The sequence below is a fragment of the Chelonoidis abingdonii genome, chromosome 3 (assembly GCF_003597395.2).
Source record: "Chelonoidis abingdonii isolate Lonesome George chromosome 3, CheloAbing_2.0, whole genome shotgun sequence".
In the NCBI taxonomy this organism is placed as follows: Eukaryota; Metazoa; Chordata; order Testudines; family Testudinidae; genus Chelonoidis; species Chelonoidis abingdonii.
In genome coordinates, this window is record NC_133771.1 from 107,657,792 (window position 1) to 107,680,620 (window position 22,829).

At 40.2% G+C, this 22,829-nt stretch overlaps 1 protein-coding gene across 6 annotated transcripts in view; it reads right to left on the bottom strand.

Annotated features, from left to right (window-relative positions):
• The window catches only part of AHI1 (Abelson helper integration site 1), a 183,021-nt gene that overhangs the window by 154,262 nt on the left and 5,930 nt on the right, over positions 1-22,829 (bottom strand). For 3 of the 6 annotated variants that reach the window (XM_075063974.1, XM_075063971.1, XM_075063969.1), the window contains exons 4-11: positions 15,265-15,345; positions 14,972-15,043; positions 14,381-14,502; positions 8,780-9,378; positions 7,835-8,019; positions 3,921-4,170; positions 2,933-3,125; positions 1,318-1,413 (exon numbers count right to left, since the gene is read on the bottom strand). In XM_075063974.1, coding sequence (XP_074920075.1) covers positions 1,318-1,413; positions 2,933-3,125; positions 3,921-4,170; positions 7,835-8,019; positions 8,780-9,378; positions 14,381-14,502; positions 14,972-14,981 — 1,455 coding nt within the window. In that variant the 5' untranslated portion in view covers positions 14,982-15,043; positions 15,265-15,345. The remainder of the gene's footprint in view (positions 1-1,317; positions 1,414-2,932; positions 3,126-3,920; positions 4,171-7,834; positions 8,020-8,779; positions 9,379-14,380; positions 14,503-14,971; positions 15,044-15,264; positions 15,346-22,829) is intronic. The other 3 variants (XM_075063972.1, XM_075063973.1, XM_075063970.1) reach the window with 3 other exon arrangements.

Here is a 22,829-nt window from a genome sequence, read left to right on the forward strand (position 1 = left end):
AAAAAAAAAAAAAAAAAAAAAAAGAAGAGATCACCTCACTACCTCGTCTTTCCCAAGAGAAAAAAAGGCATTCATGAATTTATTACAATTTTTCACAAGAAGTAGATGTGTAACGTATTGCACTTGGGAAAGAATCCGTATTTGCAACATCACCAACTCCCTTCCAGAGGGAAAGGTCAAAAAAAGGTTTAGTTTTAAAGGTGGTTGTTTAAGACAAAATTTTATATTTTTAATGTTATTAACAGTTGCAGAAATCCAGTGAGTCTCAATGGACAGTGCCACAAAGAGCAGCTAGGTCCCTGCTCCTGCCCCCACTCTTTCCATGTCCCAGTGAAAGCGTTTCTGCTGGAGGACAGAAGGTGCAGCAGAAATAGCAGCTCTTCCACCTTTCCCAAAGTGAAAAATTCATACCCGAGAAATGAAGTTAAGCCAACCTAAGCCACTATATAGACATCACTATGTCAACAGAAGAATTCTTCAATCGACCTAGTTGCCTAACCTCTCAAGGAGATGGATTTATTACAGTGATGGAAACCTCTGTCACTGTAGCAAGTGTCTATGCTAAGGCATTATAACAGGGTAGCTGCAAAGCCACAGCTGTACCACTGTAGCACCTGTAGTGTAAACATCCCCTAGTAGCATAGCATGACTTAGGGTAAGAGGAAATAAGCGAGCTCTGGAACTTATCCCTTCCATAAGTTAGTTTTTTGCCTACAAGGAGTAGGAGATAGACCACTGTGTGTCAGGATGCTTCCCCTTTTGTAGGATTAAGACAAGTCACGACAATTTCGTTATTTCAAGGGGGGAAAAATCCACAGTGCCCCCTCAATATTTGGATTCAACTAAAAGCTGCACTAGAATTTTGAATAGCACTTAAACAGAAGACACTAACTGCTCTTGAAGTAGTACGTCTGGTCCCAGGTGTACAGAGAAGCCATCCATGACATTTATCAATTGCTTAACCTTTATTCAGAAGCTTCTGATCTTTCTGCCAAGAGTTGAACTTGAAAAAGAATATGCATTTATTCCCACGCATTTTGTTCATTTAGTTGAGAAATATCAATTTGCTCTATTTCCACACCTATTTTCTCTGTATATCTACATGATCTTTTAATAGCATGAGCTCTCTCTGTCTGAATCAGTCTCTATACCTGTGGTTTAAAATACTTTTTAATTTTTTGTTTTAAAAAGTTTCCCACTAAGTAATATGTTTATTTGAAAAGCTGGCTCTGTCAATTTCTTTTAGATACTTAATGCAGGCTTTTTAGTCTTCCTCTGGTTTTTGTTTTTTTTTTTGTATGTTTAAGTTCACAATACCTTTAGAAATGCCCAAGAGATTTTGCGAAAACCACTTTCCTGAATTTGCACTTCAGAGTTGGCTCTTGCTTCATCCATGCTTAAGAAATCAAGGATCTGTAGATATTAATTAGAATATATACATACATTACCATTGAGAATGCCCTTCTTAGAAGTAATAACTACTACTGAAGGTATTTTAGATAATATTCATAGATTTAAACAAAATTCTCAATTTACTTAATATTATAAAAACATAATTTATTAACTATCCAGTGTCCACATCTACCACAAGTGATATTTAAAAACAAGTTTCTTATTTCACAGTCTCATTATATTTTTTATAAACAACTAAACAAAAGCAACTCTTCACAAATCCTTTATACGTCCCCAAACTGACTGCACTTTTAATCCAGATAAAAGTATGTGGTCAAAAAGATCATTTTCTTTTCCTAGCTTCATCACTTTGGTATACAATTCTCTTGATTTTCTTGGATCTGCAACCAGAATCTCCTCATATCCAAAACACTTCTGCAACTTTACATGGCATGCATAATATTAGAGTTACAATCCAGCTTCGGATTTGTGGCTAAGTAATGCCAGTGAAACCAATGGAAAATGCAGGCTTTCATTTGACAAAGATTTTGTCTCAAACTTTAAGACTGTTTCCATGAAGAGCCTCTATACACTACTGGAATCACTTTTTGTGATAAGCCATCAGGATCCTCTCTTAGTACTTTGAATGTAGTTATTTTATGAAAAATGCAGACCATAAAGGAACATCTGGCACTGTTATTAGATTGCGTATGACAATGTATTTAGAAAAATATAAGATGGAGTATAAAAAAAAATTATTGATTGTACTAGGTCTCTATTTCCATATTAACACTATATAAAAACTCTCTTGGATATAGATGTCTATAAATACCAGCTACAGTTATGCTCAAAAACATGTTCGGAACATGCTTTACAATTTTTCCTATGAACATAAAATGTATTTGAGGCTGAGGTAGTTATTGTTGTGTGAGTAATGATGAAGAAACAGATGTCTACTTTTTTTTTAATGGCAAACATGCAAAAAAATCTGTGGGCTACATCTTGGCTAGCCTTGCTTATGTATACAAGTAGGAGGTGGCAGCACTAACGGGGCAGCCACTATCAGCCTTTGAACTGATGGTGTTAGGAACCCAAAAAAGGACAGTGACCCTACCCTACTCTTCTGTCAGCAAGAAGTGCTAGTGCAATGAGAGGAGGGTATGCTACATCCTTTTCAAAGGGTATCATAGCTCCCAGTGTGGCATGCCCCTTTCAGTCCTTCCTGGAAGCATTCTGATTGTGTCAATAAGACACATTCACCAAAGTATTTATTTATTACCCAGAACAGAATCTTGCTGAGGGAGAGGTTCTCTCTTAGTAAACTGCTTAGTATTGGCCTAATTTTACTTCCATTGGCTTCAATGAGAGAACAGCTGGCCAATGCTGAGTGTTTTTTAAGATCTCCGTCATAATATATATTCTCTTAAAAAAAGCTATGGTATTCCAACAATATAACTGTAAATCAAATAAAATGCTGCCAGAAATACATGGTCAGAAAACTGCAACTTGAAAAATTTACTGTAAAATATTTCATTTGTACCTCAAAAAACAGGACTACTTTGGGGCTTTCTTCAGCATCTTGAAGGAAATAACTAAAACGTTCATTAAATATGATTTGTTCCTCCCATTCTGGAAGTGTTGATTTAAATTGTCGGAAATCATAAGGCTGGGTCATAATAGGAAGAATGTGCTCCACTCGCTCTTGTTCATAAAAAGATGAAACTGCCCGGCTGCTGTTTAAAAACAACCAATTGCAATTGTCAATGTTTTTCAAAAAAGTAAGCAAAGAACAAAATACTATGACTACTTCAATTATTGTAAACAAAAAAAGTACAAGACAGCCCTTCTCTTTATTTTAGAAAGAATATTCAATAACCACTGGAGATCTTAATGCAACTGATGATGTACAGGGAAACAAGCAAAGCTGGAGTTCCAAATCCCAATAATCAAATATTTTGATTGGGCCTGATCCATAGACCACTGAAGCCAATACAAGTCCCACTAACTTCAATGGGCTTTGGATCAGGCCCCTCATGAATTACTAACAGAGCTGGAAATAGGTAAGCGAAACAGTAAGAAGAATGGAGAACTCAACCTCATTTCAATATTCTTATGGATGTTTTGCCAATAAGCAAAAAGAAATCTCTTATTCATGCCTCAATATGTTTGTTTGCTTATTCTCAAAGAGGCTTCTAACGATTCTGCCATCTCTCTCTGTTTTGGGAGAGGAGTCAAATCAGCCACATTGCAAATGTGTGCCTGATCAGCTACACTGCTACTCTGATAATACATGTGCTCCAAATGTGAAAGAAAACAATGGCCCCATTCCTACAAACATTTACACATGTACTTTATTTTAAGTATGCAAGTAGTGTGAGGATTTGCAGTCAATAAGACTACACCCATGCTTAAAGTTAAACATGTATGTATATGCTTATTTAAGTAATTATTTCCTGCAGAAGCAGGCATGTGAAGGGTTTCGGGGGCTTTTTGGGAGGGGGCAGGGGGAAACAAATCAGCAAACTCACCTATGCTCTTTCTTGACATATAAACCAGTTCTCTGATCAACCACATGAATCTTGACCATGGGATGCGATACCATGAGATCAGTTTTAAGTCTATCAGTTCGATGGATGTAAACCCCTAACACAAGGCTGTCATCAAAAGCACGTTTGGATTGAGTACAAACTTCTGGACTGTTCATTTCCTGTACATTTTCTGCAGCAATTTCTGTATTTCCTTCTAATGCTACAAGCAAAGAAAAATAAACAAAAAGATCTTCAAGCTGAGATTAGTGACAAATTACAAGGATTAAAAATCTATCACATTTTCAAAGCAAACTTTATATTAGTAATTATATTTAGCTCTGTTCTTTATGCAATAGAGTATTAAAATAAAGTCAGTGGATTTACAGCATTATACATATGTTTGTCTATATGCATATATATTTTAATACAAGCATTCTCTACCAGTGTTTATCATCAAATAAAAATTATTGAACCACAACTCTTGCTCTTGATTTGCATAGTCTCTTCCTTGAAACTTCAATATACAAGTAGCCATCCACAGTAATAAACTACAGTATGTATGCCCTTTATCTTTTATGATTTCAATAACTAAACAATATTCTGTTGAATGGTTATATAATGTGATTAAAAATACCTTATTATCCAAATTGCAAGAATAGCACAAGATCATTTAGCACAATTAGCTGAATACCCTAAACTATAATAGGCACTTATGGCTTTTAATTTGATGCCCCCATCTAATTCTCCATGAATTCAACCCAAAACTAGGAAACAGAAAATATGCCAAATGCCTCCTCAGCTATTTATAGTATTATAATGGCATAGGAACAGCACTACAGTTAAGGCTGCATCACATCACTTGTTTAAAGGTTGACCTTTCTACGTCTGGGTTGGCAAACTTTTTGGCCTGAGAGCCACATCGGGGTTGCAAAACTGTATGGAAGGCCTGGTAAGGAAGGCTGTGCCTCCCCAAACATCCTGGCCCCTGTCCCCTATCTGCCCCGCTCCCACTTCCCACTACCCCCTCAGAACTCCCAACCTATCCAACCTCCCCTGCTCCTTGCCCCCTGACCACCCCTTCCCAGGACCCCCACCTCTAGTCAACCCCCGCTGCTCCCTGTCCCCTGACCCCTATCCACACCCGCACCCCCTGACAGGCCCCCCAGGACTCCCACACCTATCCAACCACCCCTGCTCCCCATCCTCTGACCACCACCCCCAGACCTCCACCCCATCCAACTGCCCCCTGCTCCCAGTCACCTGACTGCTCCCCGCAACCTCTGCTCTTTATCCAGCACCCTCCCCGCCCCATCCCCTTATGATGCCACTCAGAGCAGCAGAAGCTCGCAGCCCCGCTGGGGCCAGCCACACTACTCAGGCGGCAGCATTACTACAGGGAGACAGGACAGCAGGGGAGGGGCCAAGGACTAGCCGCTCCAGGAGGGAGCTCAGGGGCCAGGCAGGATGGTCCTGCAGACCAGATGTAGCCTGTGGGCCGTAGTTTGCTCACCTCTGTTCTAAGTCCTCTAGAGCAGCGGTTCTCAAACTGTGGATCAGGATCCCAAAGTGGGTCTCAATCCTGTTTTAATGGGGTCACGAGTACTGGCTTAGACTTGCTAGGGTCTGAGGAAAAAATTGGAGCCCAAGGGCTTCAGCCCTTGGTGAAAGAGCTCAGGTTACAGGCCCCCTGCCTGGGGTTGAAGCCTTTGGGCTTTGGCTTTTGCCCCCCTTCCCAGGGAAGTGGAGGTTGGGCTTTAGCCCCCACCCCCATACACACACACACACACACCACATGGCAGCAGGTCTTGCGGGGCGGGAGGTGTGCAGGCTTCAGTTTCCCCTCCTGGGGCCATGTAGTTAATATTTGTTGTCAGGAGGGGGTCATGGTGCAATTAAGTATGAAAACCCCTGCTCTAGAGTGAACATGCTTAGTCAGATTTCTTTGAAATTTGGTGTGCCTCATGTGGGTGCATGCTGGGTTAGTGATCCAAAGTTGGGGTCATTTGAGACAGAGGTTCTGGAGATATATGCTCTGGGGAAAATAGCCATTTTTTAAAAAGTTTCTAAGTAGTGTGACAGACCCAGACCAGTAGGGTACAGGAATCTGGTAGAGGGCAAATATACTGGTCACTGGATGAGTAGTTTTCTGTTCCCTGAGTGACCAGAGCAGGGGCTGCACTAGAGTAGTCAGGAACCTGCTAGAAAACGCAATTAAGGCAGACAGGCGCTGATTAGAACACCTGCCAGCACAATCAGGGCACCTGGGTTTAAAAAGGAGCTCACTTCCAGTCAGTGTGAGGATGAGCTAGAGGAATAGAATGTGTTTGAGAGGAGCTGGGAAGCAAAGGTTGCAGGAGCTGAGAGTGAGAGATGTGCACTGCTGGAGGATCTAAGGAGTACAAGCGTTATCAGATACAGTGAGGTAAGCTCTGTCGGTGAGGATAAAGAAGGTGTTTGGAGGACCGGCCATGGGGAAGCAGCCCAGGGAATTGTAGCTGTCATGCAGCTGTTACAGGAGGCACTATAGACAGCTGCAATCCACAGGACTCTGGGCTGGAACCCGGAGTAGAAGGCAGGTCTGGGTCCCCCCAAAACCTCCCCACTCCTGATCAGACACAGGAGAAGTTGACTGAGACTGTGGGGAAGATAACTGAGGTGAGCAAATCTGCCAATAAGCGCAGGACCCACCAAGGTAGAGGACGAACTTTGTCACAGTAGGTATTTCTTTTGCCCAGAGCTAGAGATTAAACTATTGATGTAATGCAGAGCAAAATGGTTTTGATCTGTCAAGTTTTAACCAAGGCAGTGCACAGCACCCACTAACCTCTGGGGGACCCAAACTGAGGACAGCATTAAAAGAAAATGAATTTTTATTTTTAACAGTGCACATGCACCAATACAGAAAAACGGCTAGAGGGTTTCCAGTCTCACCGTTTTACATACTTTGAAGCTCGATTCTTGTAAATGGTCTAACATTTGAACAGCTAATCAGATTATTTTTAAATTTATTATGCCTCACAAGGTGCAGGGTAGTGGTAGAGACCACATTTGGGGTCATTTGACAGAGGGGCTCCTGAACTACAGGCCCTCCCAAGAAACTGGTTTCCTTTTACTGTTAAACTGAGAGACAATTATGACTGGATGAACCACAGACCTCACTGAGACCCATGGCTGTGAACTAACACTTCAGTTTAACATAACTGAGGATAAATTAATCACAAACCTACTTAAGGCAAACGGAGTTTTAGACTGAGGGGCTGGAGGTTGCTACAGTTTGAGAGTCACGGGTGTCAAAATTCTGCCAGTGCACCCCAATCCTCCTGCATCCCAACACTATTCTACTGTAACACAGTTGTCCTTCACTCCAAGCATGGAACGTGAGTCAAGTTATAGGAGGGAGAAAATAATAGCAACAGAAACATTTGTAAACCAAGGAAGGAAGACATCAGGGAGATGCATTGCAGTGGAGGCCCAAGTACAATAGCGGAGAGGGGGATGCAGTGAATGGGTCAGTAACATGGTTTAGATAGAATCCTGTGAATGAGAAGGAATGAAAGTGAAGAGCTTGTATATTTCAGAAACTGTTGGGGTGGGAAAGTAAAGATGTGTGTGTTAATGGGACGTAATGGGTATTACTGAAAGAGGGCAGAGTTAAAATTGCATGGGCAACCGTAACTGTGCATTTCCTGGTTTTCAGAAATTTGAGTATTGTTTAATGCAAAACTCTGCAACGAGATGACATATCACCAAGCAATATTAACTCTGAGTTAACAGTTTTTTGCTACTGAATATTTTTATAATATTCTAAGCCATCTTTGTCTCATTGATAGGAACACGCAACAGCAAAAGAACTTAGTAGCAGCAAAGTCTTCCAATATGAAAAACTTTGACTATAATATTTTGATTGCATAAACCTTTTTTAGATTTCTTTTTTGCTTTCTTTATTTTAGGTTTCAGTTTTTCCACATCTTCCTCCTCCTTGTGTTCCTCTGTGTTCATTTCATCTTTAAAATATGATGCAAGCAGTCTTCCTGATGACTTATTTTTTCTGGTATTATCTTCCATTGGGTTATGTTGTAGTTCAGCAAGGGACATCACACTGTAATGAAACACACATCACTGTCAGCAACTACATACTATTTCTGTTGTTAATCCACTAAAAAGACTTGACTTCTGAAACAGTCTCTTCCTGTTTCTCAAATTCATTAGCTCTCCATCTTCAAAATCCCATCAAAAATATGTTTTGTCATGTTTAGCTATTACAATGATAACGGTGGCACACATTCTTGAACAGTCTATCATGAATTTCCCTCTCCATTTTATTATTCTAAGTCTTACCTTCCAAAATATTTTCATGTGGGGATTTCCACGAGTAGTCTTGTGACATAAATTTAAACAAGATCTTTGCAGGATCAGATACACAGTTCACATGAAATAAAATATACTAAAGAATGATGCATTCTGTTAGCTGAGTGTATAAGTAGTTTTGACTTGAGACAATATTTTATTAATCCCGGATTTTAATCAGGGTTAAGCCAAAGGCCACAGAGTCAAGGAGTCGAGTCCACAGTGCATAACTGACAGGTTAAATGTAGTATTCCAACATTAAGAAACAATTCATTCAATTTTGTAAGTTCTTACAAATTAGTATGGATCTTGGCACCATTTTTAGATATCATGCAGTAGAAGGGCTTTTGTGTGTATGGAAAAGAGGTTCCCTCCCCCCTACATAAAATTATCTGGCTAGTTCAGTTAAAAAAATTCTTGCAGCTCTATCACAGGATTCTTTCCCCATCTTAAAAAAAATCAACATTTTGTTTAAGATGTATACATGCACAGATTACAATTTACCACTATACCTTGTTTCAGCTTCAGATACAACTGGTACTTTTTTCTTCTTTTTGCCCACCTCATTGTTCAACACAACTTTTTGGCTTTGAACACTGGAGGTGAATTCAGACATCTGTTCTTTAAGTTTTTTTCTTATTTTCTCCTTAATTATATTTGCCTCATCCTCAGCCACTTGCAGCTCATAGGCTTGAATTAGCTGTTCTTCCTCTTCTAATTCAGTTACATCTCTCGCTTCATTCAAGGTACTTTTTATCTTGTTGTTGCCTTTTTGATGAGATGCATCTGTTTGTGATTTACTTTTTGTTTTTTTCTTTGGCAAATCAGTAATCTCTTTTTCAAAACTCTCCAATTTAGTTTCATATACATTTTCCTCCTCATTAAATTGTTCTTGTAACACCGCTTTCTTTTTCTTCTTGTTAGACTTTGGTTGCTTGTTTTCTTCTCCACTAACAACAACATTGTTTATTTTTTCTGAAACTGAGGCTTTGTCTCTTAGTTTGTTTTTTGTAAACCGGGGGCTCTTTTCCTCAGGATTATAAGTGTTGTTTATAATTACCTCATTTCCACTTTCTTTAGCTAAACTAAGATTATTTCTAAAGGTGTCAAGCTAGAAATAAAAACAGAACATAATTTTAAGTATATATCAAATGTAATGGTCAAATAAAAAGTTTAGTACATTATCAGTTTACACTATATGGTGAAATATAAAAATGATATTAAACATCTAATCATTGTCTTGTTTAAACCTAACAAGTACCAGATGGAACAGAAACAGATCATTCATGCTTAAAATAAGTGTTTGTTTTTGGACAGCTTGAAATCTGTACTTCCAACGTTCTTTTTAAACAAGAACCGTACGTATATATTCACCACAATAAAATTCAAAACTACTTCAATGAACAGGACTACTCCATAATGATATGTCAATGTAATACATTTTGAAAGATCTGCAGAAATAAAATGCAGAACCAAAACATGTCTCAAATGGATATAAATATTAATGTTAAGAAGTGCCAATGCCTGTCTAGTCTCCTTTTTACCATGAGCAGTGTGCTGAAGTTTAGCAATGAAAATCACTTTCCAAAAGATAGACTTGATAAAATTTAACAACAGACAACTCTTAAGATGACAGCTCTTATAAAACTATGGAAAAAATTCTATTAATCAACAACTCTTATTAAAGGGACAGAGTCAACCTGAAATCTAGTCCACTTTTAAAAACGTAGTTAAAAGTATTTTCAGATAATACATCCACCCTTTGCATCCCTCTGTCAACTTCTGTGGTTTTGCAAAATACTTTTTTTAAGGTTTCGCTTCCTTTATGGATGAATGAAAAACCCACACAGACAACACAAGTCTGATCCTGCACTGAGCTCCACAATGGTACGTCCCTGAGCTTGTGTGTGGCTCCTATTAAGTCAGTGGGGCTCCATGTGGGCTCAGGGGGTTGCCAAAGTGAAGCTCATTGTAGGATTGGGGTGTTACAAACTACACAGGGGAAAACAGTGGAATTAACTATACAGAAAGAACTTTCAGATGCACACACACAAAAAAGCCCAGTAACTAAAATATATATTTTCCCCTCTGATTTCTTCCAGTACAAATATTTTACTTCTGTGCTTTTCAACCTTTTCCTTGCCATTACCCTATTTTTCAATAGCAAGACAATCCTGGGACTCCCTTCCCATCTAGATAGGAACAGCACAGTGGCCAAACCACCCTTGACATCTTTTTCACAAACCCCAGGTTGAGAACCCCTATCAAGAGGTGTTACTTGTAAGAATCGCAGATTAAAAAAAAAAAATTGAAGACAAACCAATTTTAGATTGATAGGGTCCCCCTTAAGTAATCTTATAGTTTTTGTATTTCTCTTTTGGGTTCTTGTTTTTTTGTTTTGTGGGGATTTTTTGTATTTTTTAAATACTTAAGGACATTATATAAGAACATGGTCTGTCTAAATAATGCCACTAAATGTCATTCTGAGGGGCTGTGAAAGGAGTTGGAGAAGGAGGGAAGGAAGCAGGAAGGCCCAACCCTAGACATGGGCAAAGCATGTAGCTACAAAGGCAAACACTTCTGGAATCTCTGATTTCTAGAAATCCATCTCTGAAGAGTGAGAGAAGATACAGTTGATGTTTCATGTGGCTAACCAAGAAAAGTTGATTACTCCCTATCTGCCAACCATCTGCCTCCATCACAAGTTTCACCTCAACTATCTTAGCTGCCAAACCTTCTGCTCTACCCTTGAGATGAGGAGGAGGTCTGTTTTAGCCATGACTGACAGGGGGGAGTGGAAGATTACAAAAGGAGGTAGAAAAGGCATTGGAGATGTTGAAGAAAGAAGGGAGAGGCTGAGAGAATTATTTTTCATACTAGAAAAATAAATTGGAGGGATAAACAGAGAGTGGGAGAAAAAAATGCACCAACACAGAGTCAACATAAAGAAAAAGGGTGTGAAGGAAAGAAGCATAAACCCAGACATAGTAATGTAAAAAATGCATGCTAAAATATTAAATTAAATAATTCTTTTAAGTGGGATGTAAATGAATGGAAAGATAGGGAATGGGACTGCATGCAATAATGTTCATCTAGGGTAGCAAAAAACCTAAGGCCAGCCCTGTATTCGCACATCTTTTCAGTATGTGTCTGTATTTTTAGTTACATAGATAGCACTTAAAACTATGTAGTATTTAATCATGAAAATACTCATCATATGAATTTAACCTTTTCCTGCTAGTTAGTCCAATAACATCCTTTCCATACAAAAGCCAACAATCTAAAAGGATCTGGCAGATTACGTACAGGTAATTTTAAGAGTGACAGATAAAGGAAAGAAAGGAAAAATACTTTTACAGAGGCTAAAAAAATGCAGCACATTACATAAAAAACAAAAAAAGGCAAAGCATACAGAAACATTAACAGATTTTGGATGGATTACCCCACCTCCTTATCTGCATTTTTACTGAGCAGGTTTTACCCATGAAGTATAATGAATGAAGTTATTTATCAGACAGATTATTATAGAGGAACAATAGTGACACCATAGTCAAGGTTATGTCACTGTTTTGTCTTTGACAGGGCCTTTCTCCTCTGTAGCTGAGGAAGCAGTTTTCTTTCAGAAAATAACTTGGAATTAATCATTTACATGTCTGATTTTCTGAAATTATCCTGATATGTAAGAAGTGTTCCACTGAAGAAATCTCAAAAATCACACTTGAGATATTTTGACTGGTGTGTTACATTTTTTGTAAACTTTGTGCAGTTCATCATCTACAGCACGCACCTACCCACATACATCTCTAATTTGAACAACATATCCCTTTGTCCACTTAAATTTAGCCACAACACTTAACAAAACAGAAGCTACTCCTAACTATATCAAACACTGTCCCTGAAAAGCTGACAAATTACAGGAACATCAACACACTATCGGTGGCACAAAAAGCTACCTGTGGCTGGGCTCAGACCTTGTCCTCAGACAGCGCCAATATGTACAACCTTAATTCATGTCACTGGTACATATGCATTATGATACAGACTTTTATTACATGATCACATACTATTCTATTCACAGGACTCCTGCCTTATTCAGTAAGAAGGAAGGATAGTGCTTTGGAGCTGAATCAGGATTATGCAGAAAAGGAAATTGTTGTCTGTAGGACCTCTGCCTCATTTGTTGTAGAAGTTGGAAGGTATGTAATAAAAAGACCGTGTCACGGTTAAGGCACTTAATCACCACACTGGTTAAATGGATTCTACACTTGCCTCTGACACAGAGTTCCTATGTGTTGCTGGGCAAGTCACTTGTGTGTTCCTAATTTTCTCAGTGACCAACTTTAGACATCTGGGGCCTACAACTGAAGTCAATGCAAGCCGTACTCTAAACAGATAAAGTACTATAAAATGCTAAGTACTCTGAAAAAAATCAGTCCTTAGGCCTTATTGGTAGATGCATTCCAGTTGCTGGGCACTCATGTTGGTCACCCAAAATTAGTGGACACTTCTGATCTTAATCTCTCTGTGCTCTGCTCCCCATCTGTAAAATGGGAATAACTTACCTCACAGGGTATTTTGAAAAATAAATTAATAAATATTTGTGAAACACTCTGATTCCATGGCGATAAGCACCAAAAAAGGCCCATGAGGAAATTAATAATTTTGTATTCAGAACAGGCTCTGAAAGGTATGCAGTAAGGTCTGAGGCCACACACTGAGTGCTGAGAATGAAATGAAATATTGACCAGCTACCAACTGAGTGAGTATCATCCATGCAGTGCACTGAATGAAGCAGGGGTCCTGTGGAAAAAAATAATATATGATCATGTAATTAAAGATGGTATCATAATGCACATGTACCAGTGGTATGAATTAAGGTTGTATAGCTGCCGAAAGAACTAAGGTCTGAGCCCTGCCACGGGCAGCTTTTTGTGCCACCAATAGAGTGTGTTGATGTTCCTGTAATTTGCCAGCTTTTACTGGCTGGACGGTGAATTCAGCAACAGATAGATAAAAGAGAGCAGTGGTTGGTGGAATCTAAGTCAAATGAGTGGCCAGTTTAGTGAGCGGGAGTGTTGACCACGGTTGCAAGTTGAATGAAGAGGCAATGGCGAGTGGTTGTCAACCTGTAGTCTGCGCACTCCTGGGGATCCGCAGACTATGTCTAAGAGGTCCATGAAAGGTTGTCATTACCATAAAACAGTGCTTTTCACCCTGGGAATCCACAGACTAGGTCTACGACTTCTGTTAGAAATTTTTTTAGGGGTCCACAAATGAAAAAAGGTTGAAAGCCACTGAGCTAGGAAGCTGAAGTCAACACAAATGAGTGTGGGAGATTGTGAGGAGAGAAAAAGAGACAGCCATGAATCAAAATCAAGAGAGGAAGGCTGTTGGGGAAGAGTTGGGTGGATGTTAGATGACGACGACCTGGAGGGTGGGAGAAGAGAAGAGTCATATTCAGTGTTGTTCAGAAACAGAGAAATGACGGGGAAAGAGAAGAGGGAGTTCTAGTTTGATGTCATTTTGTTTGCATATTCTTATTTTCATGATACTAGCTTTGGAGAATTTAATAAAGCTGACATTTACCTTTGTTACCAACTAGACAACTGATAAGCATCTGTAAAATTCAGACATGAGGTATTTGCTCTAAGAGCTAACTACTAGTATTACTGTGGGAATGATCCTGCAAACCCTTCACATATGACTCTCCCACTGAAGTTAATATGAATTTGAAAAGCTTGAAGGATAACCTCCAAAATTCTACTGAAAAACGTGGTGGATCAAAATAGGTTGACACAATTTTAACTACAGGTATGCCAGGAGGCACCATTTAACATTAACCTTGAATTACATTACTAGTATATCAAGGTCACAGTAAGTTGTAAACTACTGGGGTTATTGTTCAGCATGGACATCAATAATAAAAGTCATACATTAAAAATGAAAGGTATCTATTATGAAGCAAACACCACGTTTTCTTTTCATAGTGCTTGCTGAAGCTTACAGCATCTCATTTTTCTGGAGAGGGATAAAGTATACTTCCTTTGCTGACAGAGATGAGATTTTTTCCACCAAGGCAAGCAGAATCACTGTTCTCAGATTATGAAACTCACCACAATATTCTCATGAGAGTGAAATTTTTGCTTCTTCGATTTCTTTTTTTCTGTTAGCCCAGAATGACTCCTAAATATTTCCTCAAAGCGAACCTTGGTTTTTGCCTTTGCCTCACTCTCCGCTGGAAAAAAAGTTAAAATAAAGTTAATTGGCTCAAATAATTAGGTTCATTACAACAGCACCTGATTACACTTTTAGGCACAGAGGGCAGCATTTTCATCGTAGATGAATTACACTAATCAAGACTTTTATTTCAACTCATGAAACTTGAGAAAAAAAGTTCCCATTTACAGTGGCAACCAGATGAAGCTAACTCAAAGAAGCAATATATGTAGAATCATCTATCTACTGTACATGACAAGACAATTCTCAAATACATTGTTTCACATATTAACTATCAATTTTATAAGCCCTACAAATGTTAAATAAAAAAGTTCATAAAACAAAACATAATATAAAAACAGCTGTGAGCATTAACCAAGAATTAATCCAAGGCATCACTAAAGATCAATTGGTGGAAGTAACTGAACATTAATATCCAATTCTAACAATAAAATGCATTTGGAAATTTAAAATGTAGAGGTCCTTACCTGGTGGCATTTTCAGTTCTATATTAAGAATGGCTCAATACGCTATACCTTTCTTTCTCAGAGTTCAGCATTCTGCAAAACACATATCAACATTCAGAATATTTTAATCAACAAAACTAAGTTACAGAATTTATACTACAGATTTATATCTGGCCTGAATGGACTGGGTTAGTAATACTGAGATTAAAAAAATTAAAAAAAAAAACAAAAAAAAAAACACCAAAAAACGCTGATCTGAATAAATCTAAAATGCAATGCAATTTATATGGAACAATGCAAGAAATAATCCTCACCATATAAACAGAGTGAATGAAATAGATTTCATTTCCATTTAATTTATGGCATGCTCTAAAGAGAAATTTTACAGATTCACCCTTTAAAAGAAAAAAAAACAACAAAGAACAATTAAGAGTCAATTCTGCACACCCTCCTCACTCAGATAAATCTCCAAATGAAGTCAACATTAGATTTGGTGGAGTAAAGATCATAGGACTAGGTCCAAAATTCCTTCTTACAAAATGTGAGGTATATTACTTCTAAAAGAAACTTGAGTGGATATGCCAAGCATAATTCTAGCAATTACTTAACTGTCATAATGTACTAAATAGGGTTGGGTGAAATTTATTGCCAACCCCTCCGTATCCACCCCGCCCCCCCCCCCACAATTTGCAAATTCAACAACACTAAAAACACTTAAATTTTTATTGAAACAATTATTAAAAAGTTGGAAAAATACCAAAGTATTTTGTTTTGACATTTTCTAAATAAAGTGTTTTGATTTCAGTTTGAAACCACTTTTCATTTCAATTTTTATTAATAAAAATATTAAAACGCTCATCACACTGAAATGAAATTTGACTTTTTCATACACACACAAAAAATTAAGGGTTTTTTTTATTATTTTTCAGAACTGCCAATGAACCAAAATTCCAATATTTGCAAGCTCTAGAAACCAAAAAGAGAGAAACAGAAGCTACGCATTAACATCTAGTTATACCAATTTTACCTCTTGCTGATAGGCAGTCTTTTGAGGTGGAACCATACCTACTTCTTTACATTCTGAAAGCTGTTTGAAATTGGCAGAGATGACCAGAAGTGGCTTTACATGGGAGGGGTGCAGGGAGCATCTTTTGTTGTAAAAAATGTAGCTTGTCATTTCTCAGCTAGTAACAATATTTTCCCCCCCAACAGGAATCATTTATTTCTAGCTCAGAAACAAAAACTACTTCAATGTCACTGTTAAATTGTGCATCCCTAGAGACATAACACTTAAAAGAATTGAAAACAAGAGAAAATGTTTATTTAAATAATCGTGTCTTAGGGGGTTTTTTAGTTACATAAAATCAATTTTAATATTACTAAAGTTAGATTTATTGTCACTATAAGGCACTATAAAGTATGTATCTCATTAGGATACTGCTGCTTTGCAGACAATTCAAATTCAGATTCAGATAGAAATAGAAAACATTTGCTACTTTGAGACACAAACCAAAACACCGTTAAACGATAATACGCTGGAGTTTATCAATTACTTTTGTCTTCTGGAGAGTAGGCAAGGATACTTTTTGTGATTGATTTTATCCTCTCAAGAGACCGAGCACCAAGAAAGCACGTACTCTCAACTTTATAAAAAGGAACAAATGAAGTAATAAACAGGACAAACAATAAAATATGCATAGCGCATACCTGCTTCATATCTATCTCATGGCTGAAATACCTTCATTAGTATCCAAAAATACACAACAAAAAAGGGCCACTAGCAAATTAATTTTGTCCACAGCTGATCATCTTCTCTATAGACCAGGCTAGTATTCCCACTGCCACTTTTTTGTTTTGAATGTTATAAATTGAAGACTACACAGCTCTCTACACACCACTCTTCTCCTGCTAAATAAATTATCCCTTTCATGACAACAAAATTAAAACCCATAATATTTATAGTTATTTTTATCCACTGTAGTCTGAAGGAAGAATTACATAACATTTGACACAGAGCCTTTAATCAATGGTATCAGAACTCTAAATATAGCCCATTAATCAACATGGATAACAACAAGGATGTTCACCCTGTATAATCTGATTTTAAAATAGGAGAGATTTAATCTTGTGTTAAAGTTCAGCAATCAGAAAATCCCAAAATGACTAAAGCTAGAGTTTTCCTTAATCTATTATTTTTCTAGCACATTTATTAATAAAGCAGTTTTCCACTGACAAAAACACATAATACAGTACAGAGTTATATTCCAGACATCAGGATATAATCAGGGAAACAGAAGTCTGCAGCCAGAGATTTTTAAAACGTCCTGTATATCTTCCTGCAGATTTTCTCTATCTAAACTACTATTTTTAAACTATATTTTTCAAATTCATCACGTAGCAAAAATAATCTTCACAACAACAACTAATGTACGGTCCATCGTCTTTTGTGTCTATAAAACAGAGAGTGTAGTATTGCTGCTTCAGTATTTCATACTTCTGTAACATTTTCTGTCCTGAAAGATCCCAAGGGCTGTATACTATAGGTTATGCTGCACAGAAAAAAAAAAAATACCTGCAGCCACCACAGAAAAGCAGCCACACCTAGGGTATAATAAAATAGAAATCAAGTATCAGAGGGGTAGCCGTGTTAGTCTGGATCTGTAAAAGCAGCAGAGAATCCTGTGGCACCTTATAGACTAACAGACATTTTGGAGCGAGCGTAGCTTTCGGGGTGATATACCTCTCTAGCTTCGTCAGACCGAGGTAGTCCGACAGTTTCGCAGAGCGCAGCGTATATATGATCGCACCTGCAACGCCAAGACTAGAGGACTATCAGACGACGGGTGTCCATGGCGACTTCCCATCCAGGGAAGGGATGAGGCCATGTTCCTAGCACTCTGGGTGTGAAAACCAAGGGACGTAGAAACTGGTCTGTAATGGGGCAACTCCATTCACAGTCTTTGTTAGTCCTGAGCTGATGGTGGTCAATTGCCAAGATAACATTGAGAGGCCACAGATTCTCATTGAGGAGAAAAGCTGAGGGCCAAGGGACGTATTTTTTGCCCGTTGCGAGCCATGGCCATTTGAGGTCTGACTATAGCAAGACAGCTCCTAGGCCGCGGGAGTCTGAGAGGAGTCGCCTCCCCGCTACAAGGATTTGTATATTGGCCAATTCCTGATATCATGATGGGTCCGATTTATAATTCCTTGCCGGAGGAGACCTGTCCAGTGGCCGACTGTACTCATAGCAGAGGGCAGTGGCTGGCATAGCCCTATGGCGATATTACGACTCTGGTGGAGTGCAGTGAAGCTGAAGCAGAAGATGGAGGGAGGGTCCGAGGTCCCGATCCACTGGGTTACGCCATCTCCGTGCACGACTGGTAAAACATGCCTACCGCTGCTGGCCGCTCCCCGCAGAGAGGTGGCGTGGGGTGCAGAGATTGGGAGATTCTAGCCCGCAGCGTTTGGTCAAATGGATTGAGTTATCCTGCAGTAGAGTTACTAAGGTGACGCAGGTGGCAGTTGCTGTGAGAATACGATTTCAGGTTTGGACATGACTCGAGACAGACCCAAAACGGGCATGATAATACGACTCGAGAGGTCCAGAAGGGGACAACATGATCATCTAGTCTGACCTCCCGGACAGCAGAAGGTCGAGGCGCACAAAGAACCCTCAACCCTTGAGTGATCATCTGCCACCTCTAATTAAAACCTTCTAATCCATCTCCGACTAGTTGCCAAGTCCATCCAATTGTGGTTGAAGACCTTACAAGCAGAGAATCACTCCGCAAGTGGACCCATCCATCCATGCTGCAGAGGAAGGTGAAACCTCCAGAGCATCAGCCAATCGCCCCTGGAGGAAAATTCCTTCCGACCTCCTGAATAATGGCAATCAGTTAAACCCCTGGCGCATCAAGTGGGCCAAGCCGCTCCCCAGCCAGGCACCCCTGGCAACTCGGGCAGCGCACCATGAAGTCTCTTGCTCAAACTAACGCAGGAAGCACCAGCCCATCCAACATCCCATCAAGGCAGACACCCTGGAGAGCTCAACCCCTATCTGCGAAATCCCAAGTACAATCGGCCAAATTCATACCTACCTGAGCTCCATATTACGATGGACCCCCTTCCATAAATTGAGGTCACGCTAGCTTAACAGGCGAGAACCCGATCGTAGGGCCCCCCTAGCGCTCCTTACCTCGCGGAAAGTCTCTGCGATTACCGACAACCGCTCTACCTCTATACCCTCAGTAAAAGCCTTTGTCTAATTTCAACCTGAAACTCCCAGTGTCCAGTTTGTACCCATTCGGCTTCGCTGTCATACATTAGTAAACCCAGCCCAGGCAGCCCCAGGCCCGCAGCTCAGCGCCACAGCCACACTCTAGCGCCGCTCCCCGGCCCGGCCCTGGCCCCACCACCCCCCCGACCTCCTAAGACAGTAATAATTCCTTCTCCCTCCCCCCAATATTAACCCCGCTGAATTTAAAATACAAAAAGCCCCAAGCAATATCCACTGGGAGTCTTCTTTGGTACGCAATACAACGCAAGCTCTATATCTCCCTTCATCAAGGCAGTGGATTTCCAATTCCACCATCATCCTGATATAGGATAGCCCGTCCGAACCTGTTCCAGTGCGAATAATACATACCCCTTTTAACATAGGAGACCATAACGCCCACAAATATTCCAAGTGAATGTCTCACAAAAGCACCTTATAGCAACGGTACTAACACTCCTACTTTGCTGGAAATACCTCGCTGAGTCACCCGAAAAAACGGGCATTTGCTTTTTACAGGGCCCATTATCGCGATTGGTGGCATCATAATCATCCCTGCGATCAACCATATACCCAAGTCCTTCCTCCTCCTTCTGTTTTTAAATCGATCGCGTGCCCCAAAGTATATGCGAAAATTCTTATATTTAATCCCTAAGTGCATGACCTGCATTTTCACTATTAAATTCATCCTATATATATTGTACATTTACAAGGTCATCCAATCTCCTGTAGGTAATCCCGTCCTTCTCTTGTAGCAATCCACGCCCCACCTTCATATCATCGCAAACTTTATAGCACATTCCCAGTCTTGTGCCAAAGGTCATAAGAAAAAAGGTTAAATAATAAAGTGGTCCCAACAACCGATCCTTGAAGGAAACCCGCTAGTAACCTCCTTCAAACCTGACAAGTGCACCCTTCAGCTCCCTTAAACCAATTCCTAATCCACCTTTTCAATTTTCATATTCATCCCATCCTGTCCAGTTTAACTAACAATCCCATGTGGAACCGTGTCAAATGCCTTACTGAAATCAAGGTAAATTAAAATCTACCACATTCTCTGTCTAAATAATCCTGTCACCTCTCGAAGCAGGCATCCATGTTGGTCCTCTTGGCACGATCTAACTCTAAGTAACAACCGTGTTGAAGTTCCCCAATTACCCCTCCTGGCACCATGGCATAATTACGCTTAACCCTCACTCTTCTCTTCAAAAGAATATTTCCCCAAGACTTACATACTACTAGACGCCACTCAAACTAACCACGCGAATAGGTTCATCCACTCATGTCCATCACTTGTATTCTTCCCTTCTTGAAGATGGGAAAATTACGTTAGCAATTCTCCAGTCGACGTAACACTAGCGCCCACCAGTTAACCGATATCATAAAAATCTATGCTTCGGGGCTTTGCAATTCAGCATGGCAGCCATTCCTTTTAATCTCCTTGGATGCGGATTGTCCGCCCTCCGATTGGCCCCATCACGCTGTTTCAAGTTTGACTTCTACCTCAAGATGGTGGTAAATATCTACCTCCATCAAGCCTCAGTCCGTTTAACATCCTTCCTCATCCCCGCTAGCTCCTATAGACCTATCTAAGATTGAGACAGAAAGTACTTATTAGATATGGGCATGTCCTAGGTACTCCCTCTTAAGCCTCATTCCCATCTCAGTGTATAGCGGCTCTCACTCTCTTTTTTTCCTTCTTATTATATGGCTATACAACTCTTTTACTATTGTTTTATTCTTGCAAGGTTCAAACTCTACATGACTTATTAGCCTTCCCCACGACGGTTCCTGGCTTCTCGCTCTTTCAAGCGTTTCTATTCCCCTTAACAAATTCTTTCTGACCTCACTAAGGGTAGCTCGCTGCTAACCCCACCTTTCTTCCCCTCCTTTGGTAGGCCGCTTCGCTTTGCTCTAATCACCTCTCGTGAGATGCTTGGCTCAATACCAGCTCGGTCTATCACCTTCCTGCTGTGATCTTTTCCCCTCTCCTTGGGATGCAGCTCCTCGATGAGGTTTCCTGCCCCAGGCCTTAGACCTAAAGTAATCCCAGGCCCCCTCCGCATTTTAGATCGCACAGATTTTGTCTGCCATCCAATCCACTTCTCCCTGACTAATTTCTCAACTCTCTGTAAAGGTTAGGCCGTTGAAGTCAAAAACCTAATCCAGATCTATTTTTGGTTTACCTTAATCTAGTTTCGAACGTGATTAGTTCATGATCACTCGAACCTATAGGTGGTCCCCTACAACCATTTTTCTACCGATAGGTCCTCAATGCTTCACCCGAAAACCAAATCTAATAAATGGCATCCCCCTTCGTGTCGGGTTCTTCAACTATCGTGGGAAGGAAAATAATCTGTATCATCATCCCCGAAAACATCTGAGCCCTAATTATTTCTTGCATAGCACTGTCCTCCCCCAGGCATACTGGGAAAATTGAAAGTCCTCACCATGAATCACACAATTTCCCCTTGGATTTACTTCACAAAAACCATTACAAGAGCGTCTCTATCCTAATCCAAATCAGATCCCGGCGTCTGTAGCAAACATAACCCCAAAGCACTATCTCCGGGAGGCTCTAGTAAGCTTTACTTTCCATGTGATCTTGCCCAGACAACCCGTCTTGGCCATCCATCACGTCTTATTTCTGATACCAGTTCACCCAATCATTGAAATTCGCAATTGCTACTTACCACCACCAGTTAATGCCTCTTATTTCTAGTCTTCCTAACAGCGACAATCCCCAACCTACCTGTACTCCCAGTCATGAACTACTTATTCCATCATGTTTCTGCTTATTCCCTATATGCCATATCCGGTTCAAATCGTTCCTGATCCAGTAGAGCTCCAGTTCCACATTTTCTTAGCTAGGCTCTCGACTTTAGTGACAGACATTTGTAATTTTTGCGTTTTTGGCGTCTATGACCATCCTTTACCCCGTTATGCACAGACATTTCGCACCAGCCAGCACACTGTTAGTCTGATATGTATCACGTACCCTTCCTCCTATGTCAATTCGTTGGTCCAGCGGCGGTATCCTCAATCGTACTCGTTAGCTCCCCTCTCCATTAATATTCTGGCATGGAGATCTCCTCGGACATTCCAACCATCTCCCCCAAATTCCTAGTTTAAAGCTGCATCTTAATGAGGTCGGCGCGAGCCCGGCATCCTAACGAAGTCTATTTCCCTCCTTACGTAAGTGACGCCATGCCGAGAGAACAGTCGGCTGTCCGAAAGCCTTTCCTCCCCCCCCAATAAAAGGACCCCCCCGTGACTCCAAGCCCCCGTAGCACCACTGGGCCTGAGCCATCGTTAATTGTCATAGATCTTGTCAGCGCCTCTCTCACCCCTGCTCTAAGAACCTGGCAGAACCCTGAAGATCACACCTGAGCCTCGATCTCCTTGAGTGTCTTGCCCAATCGGCATAGGTCCTCCCTTGGATACAGTCCCAGCGAGAACGAGCCGTATCATTCGTGTCCAAACGAATGAAGGACAATCAACGGATTCTTTCCCGCTCTTCCAGATAGGATGCGCTTGTCAGTTCGGTCCCACATCCTGTTATCCATAGGCTACCCAGCAGACAGCAGAGGACTGCGCTGCGTGGGT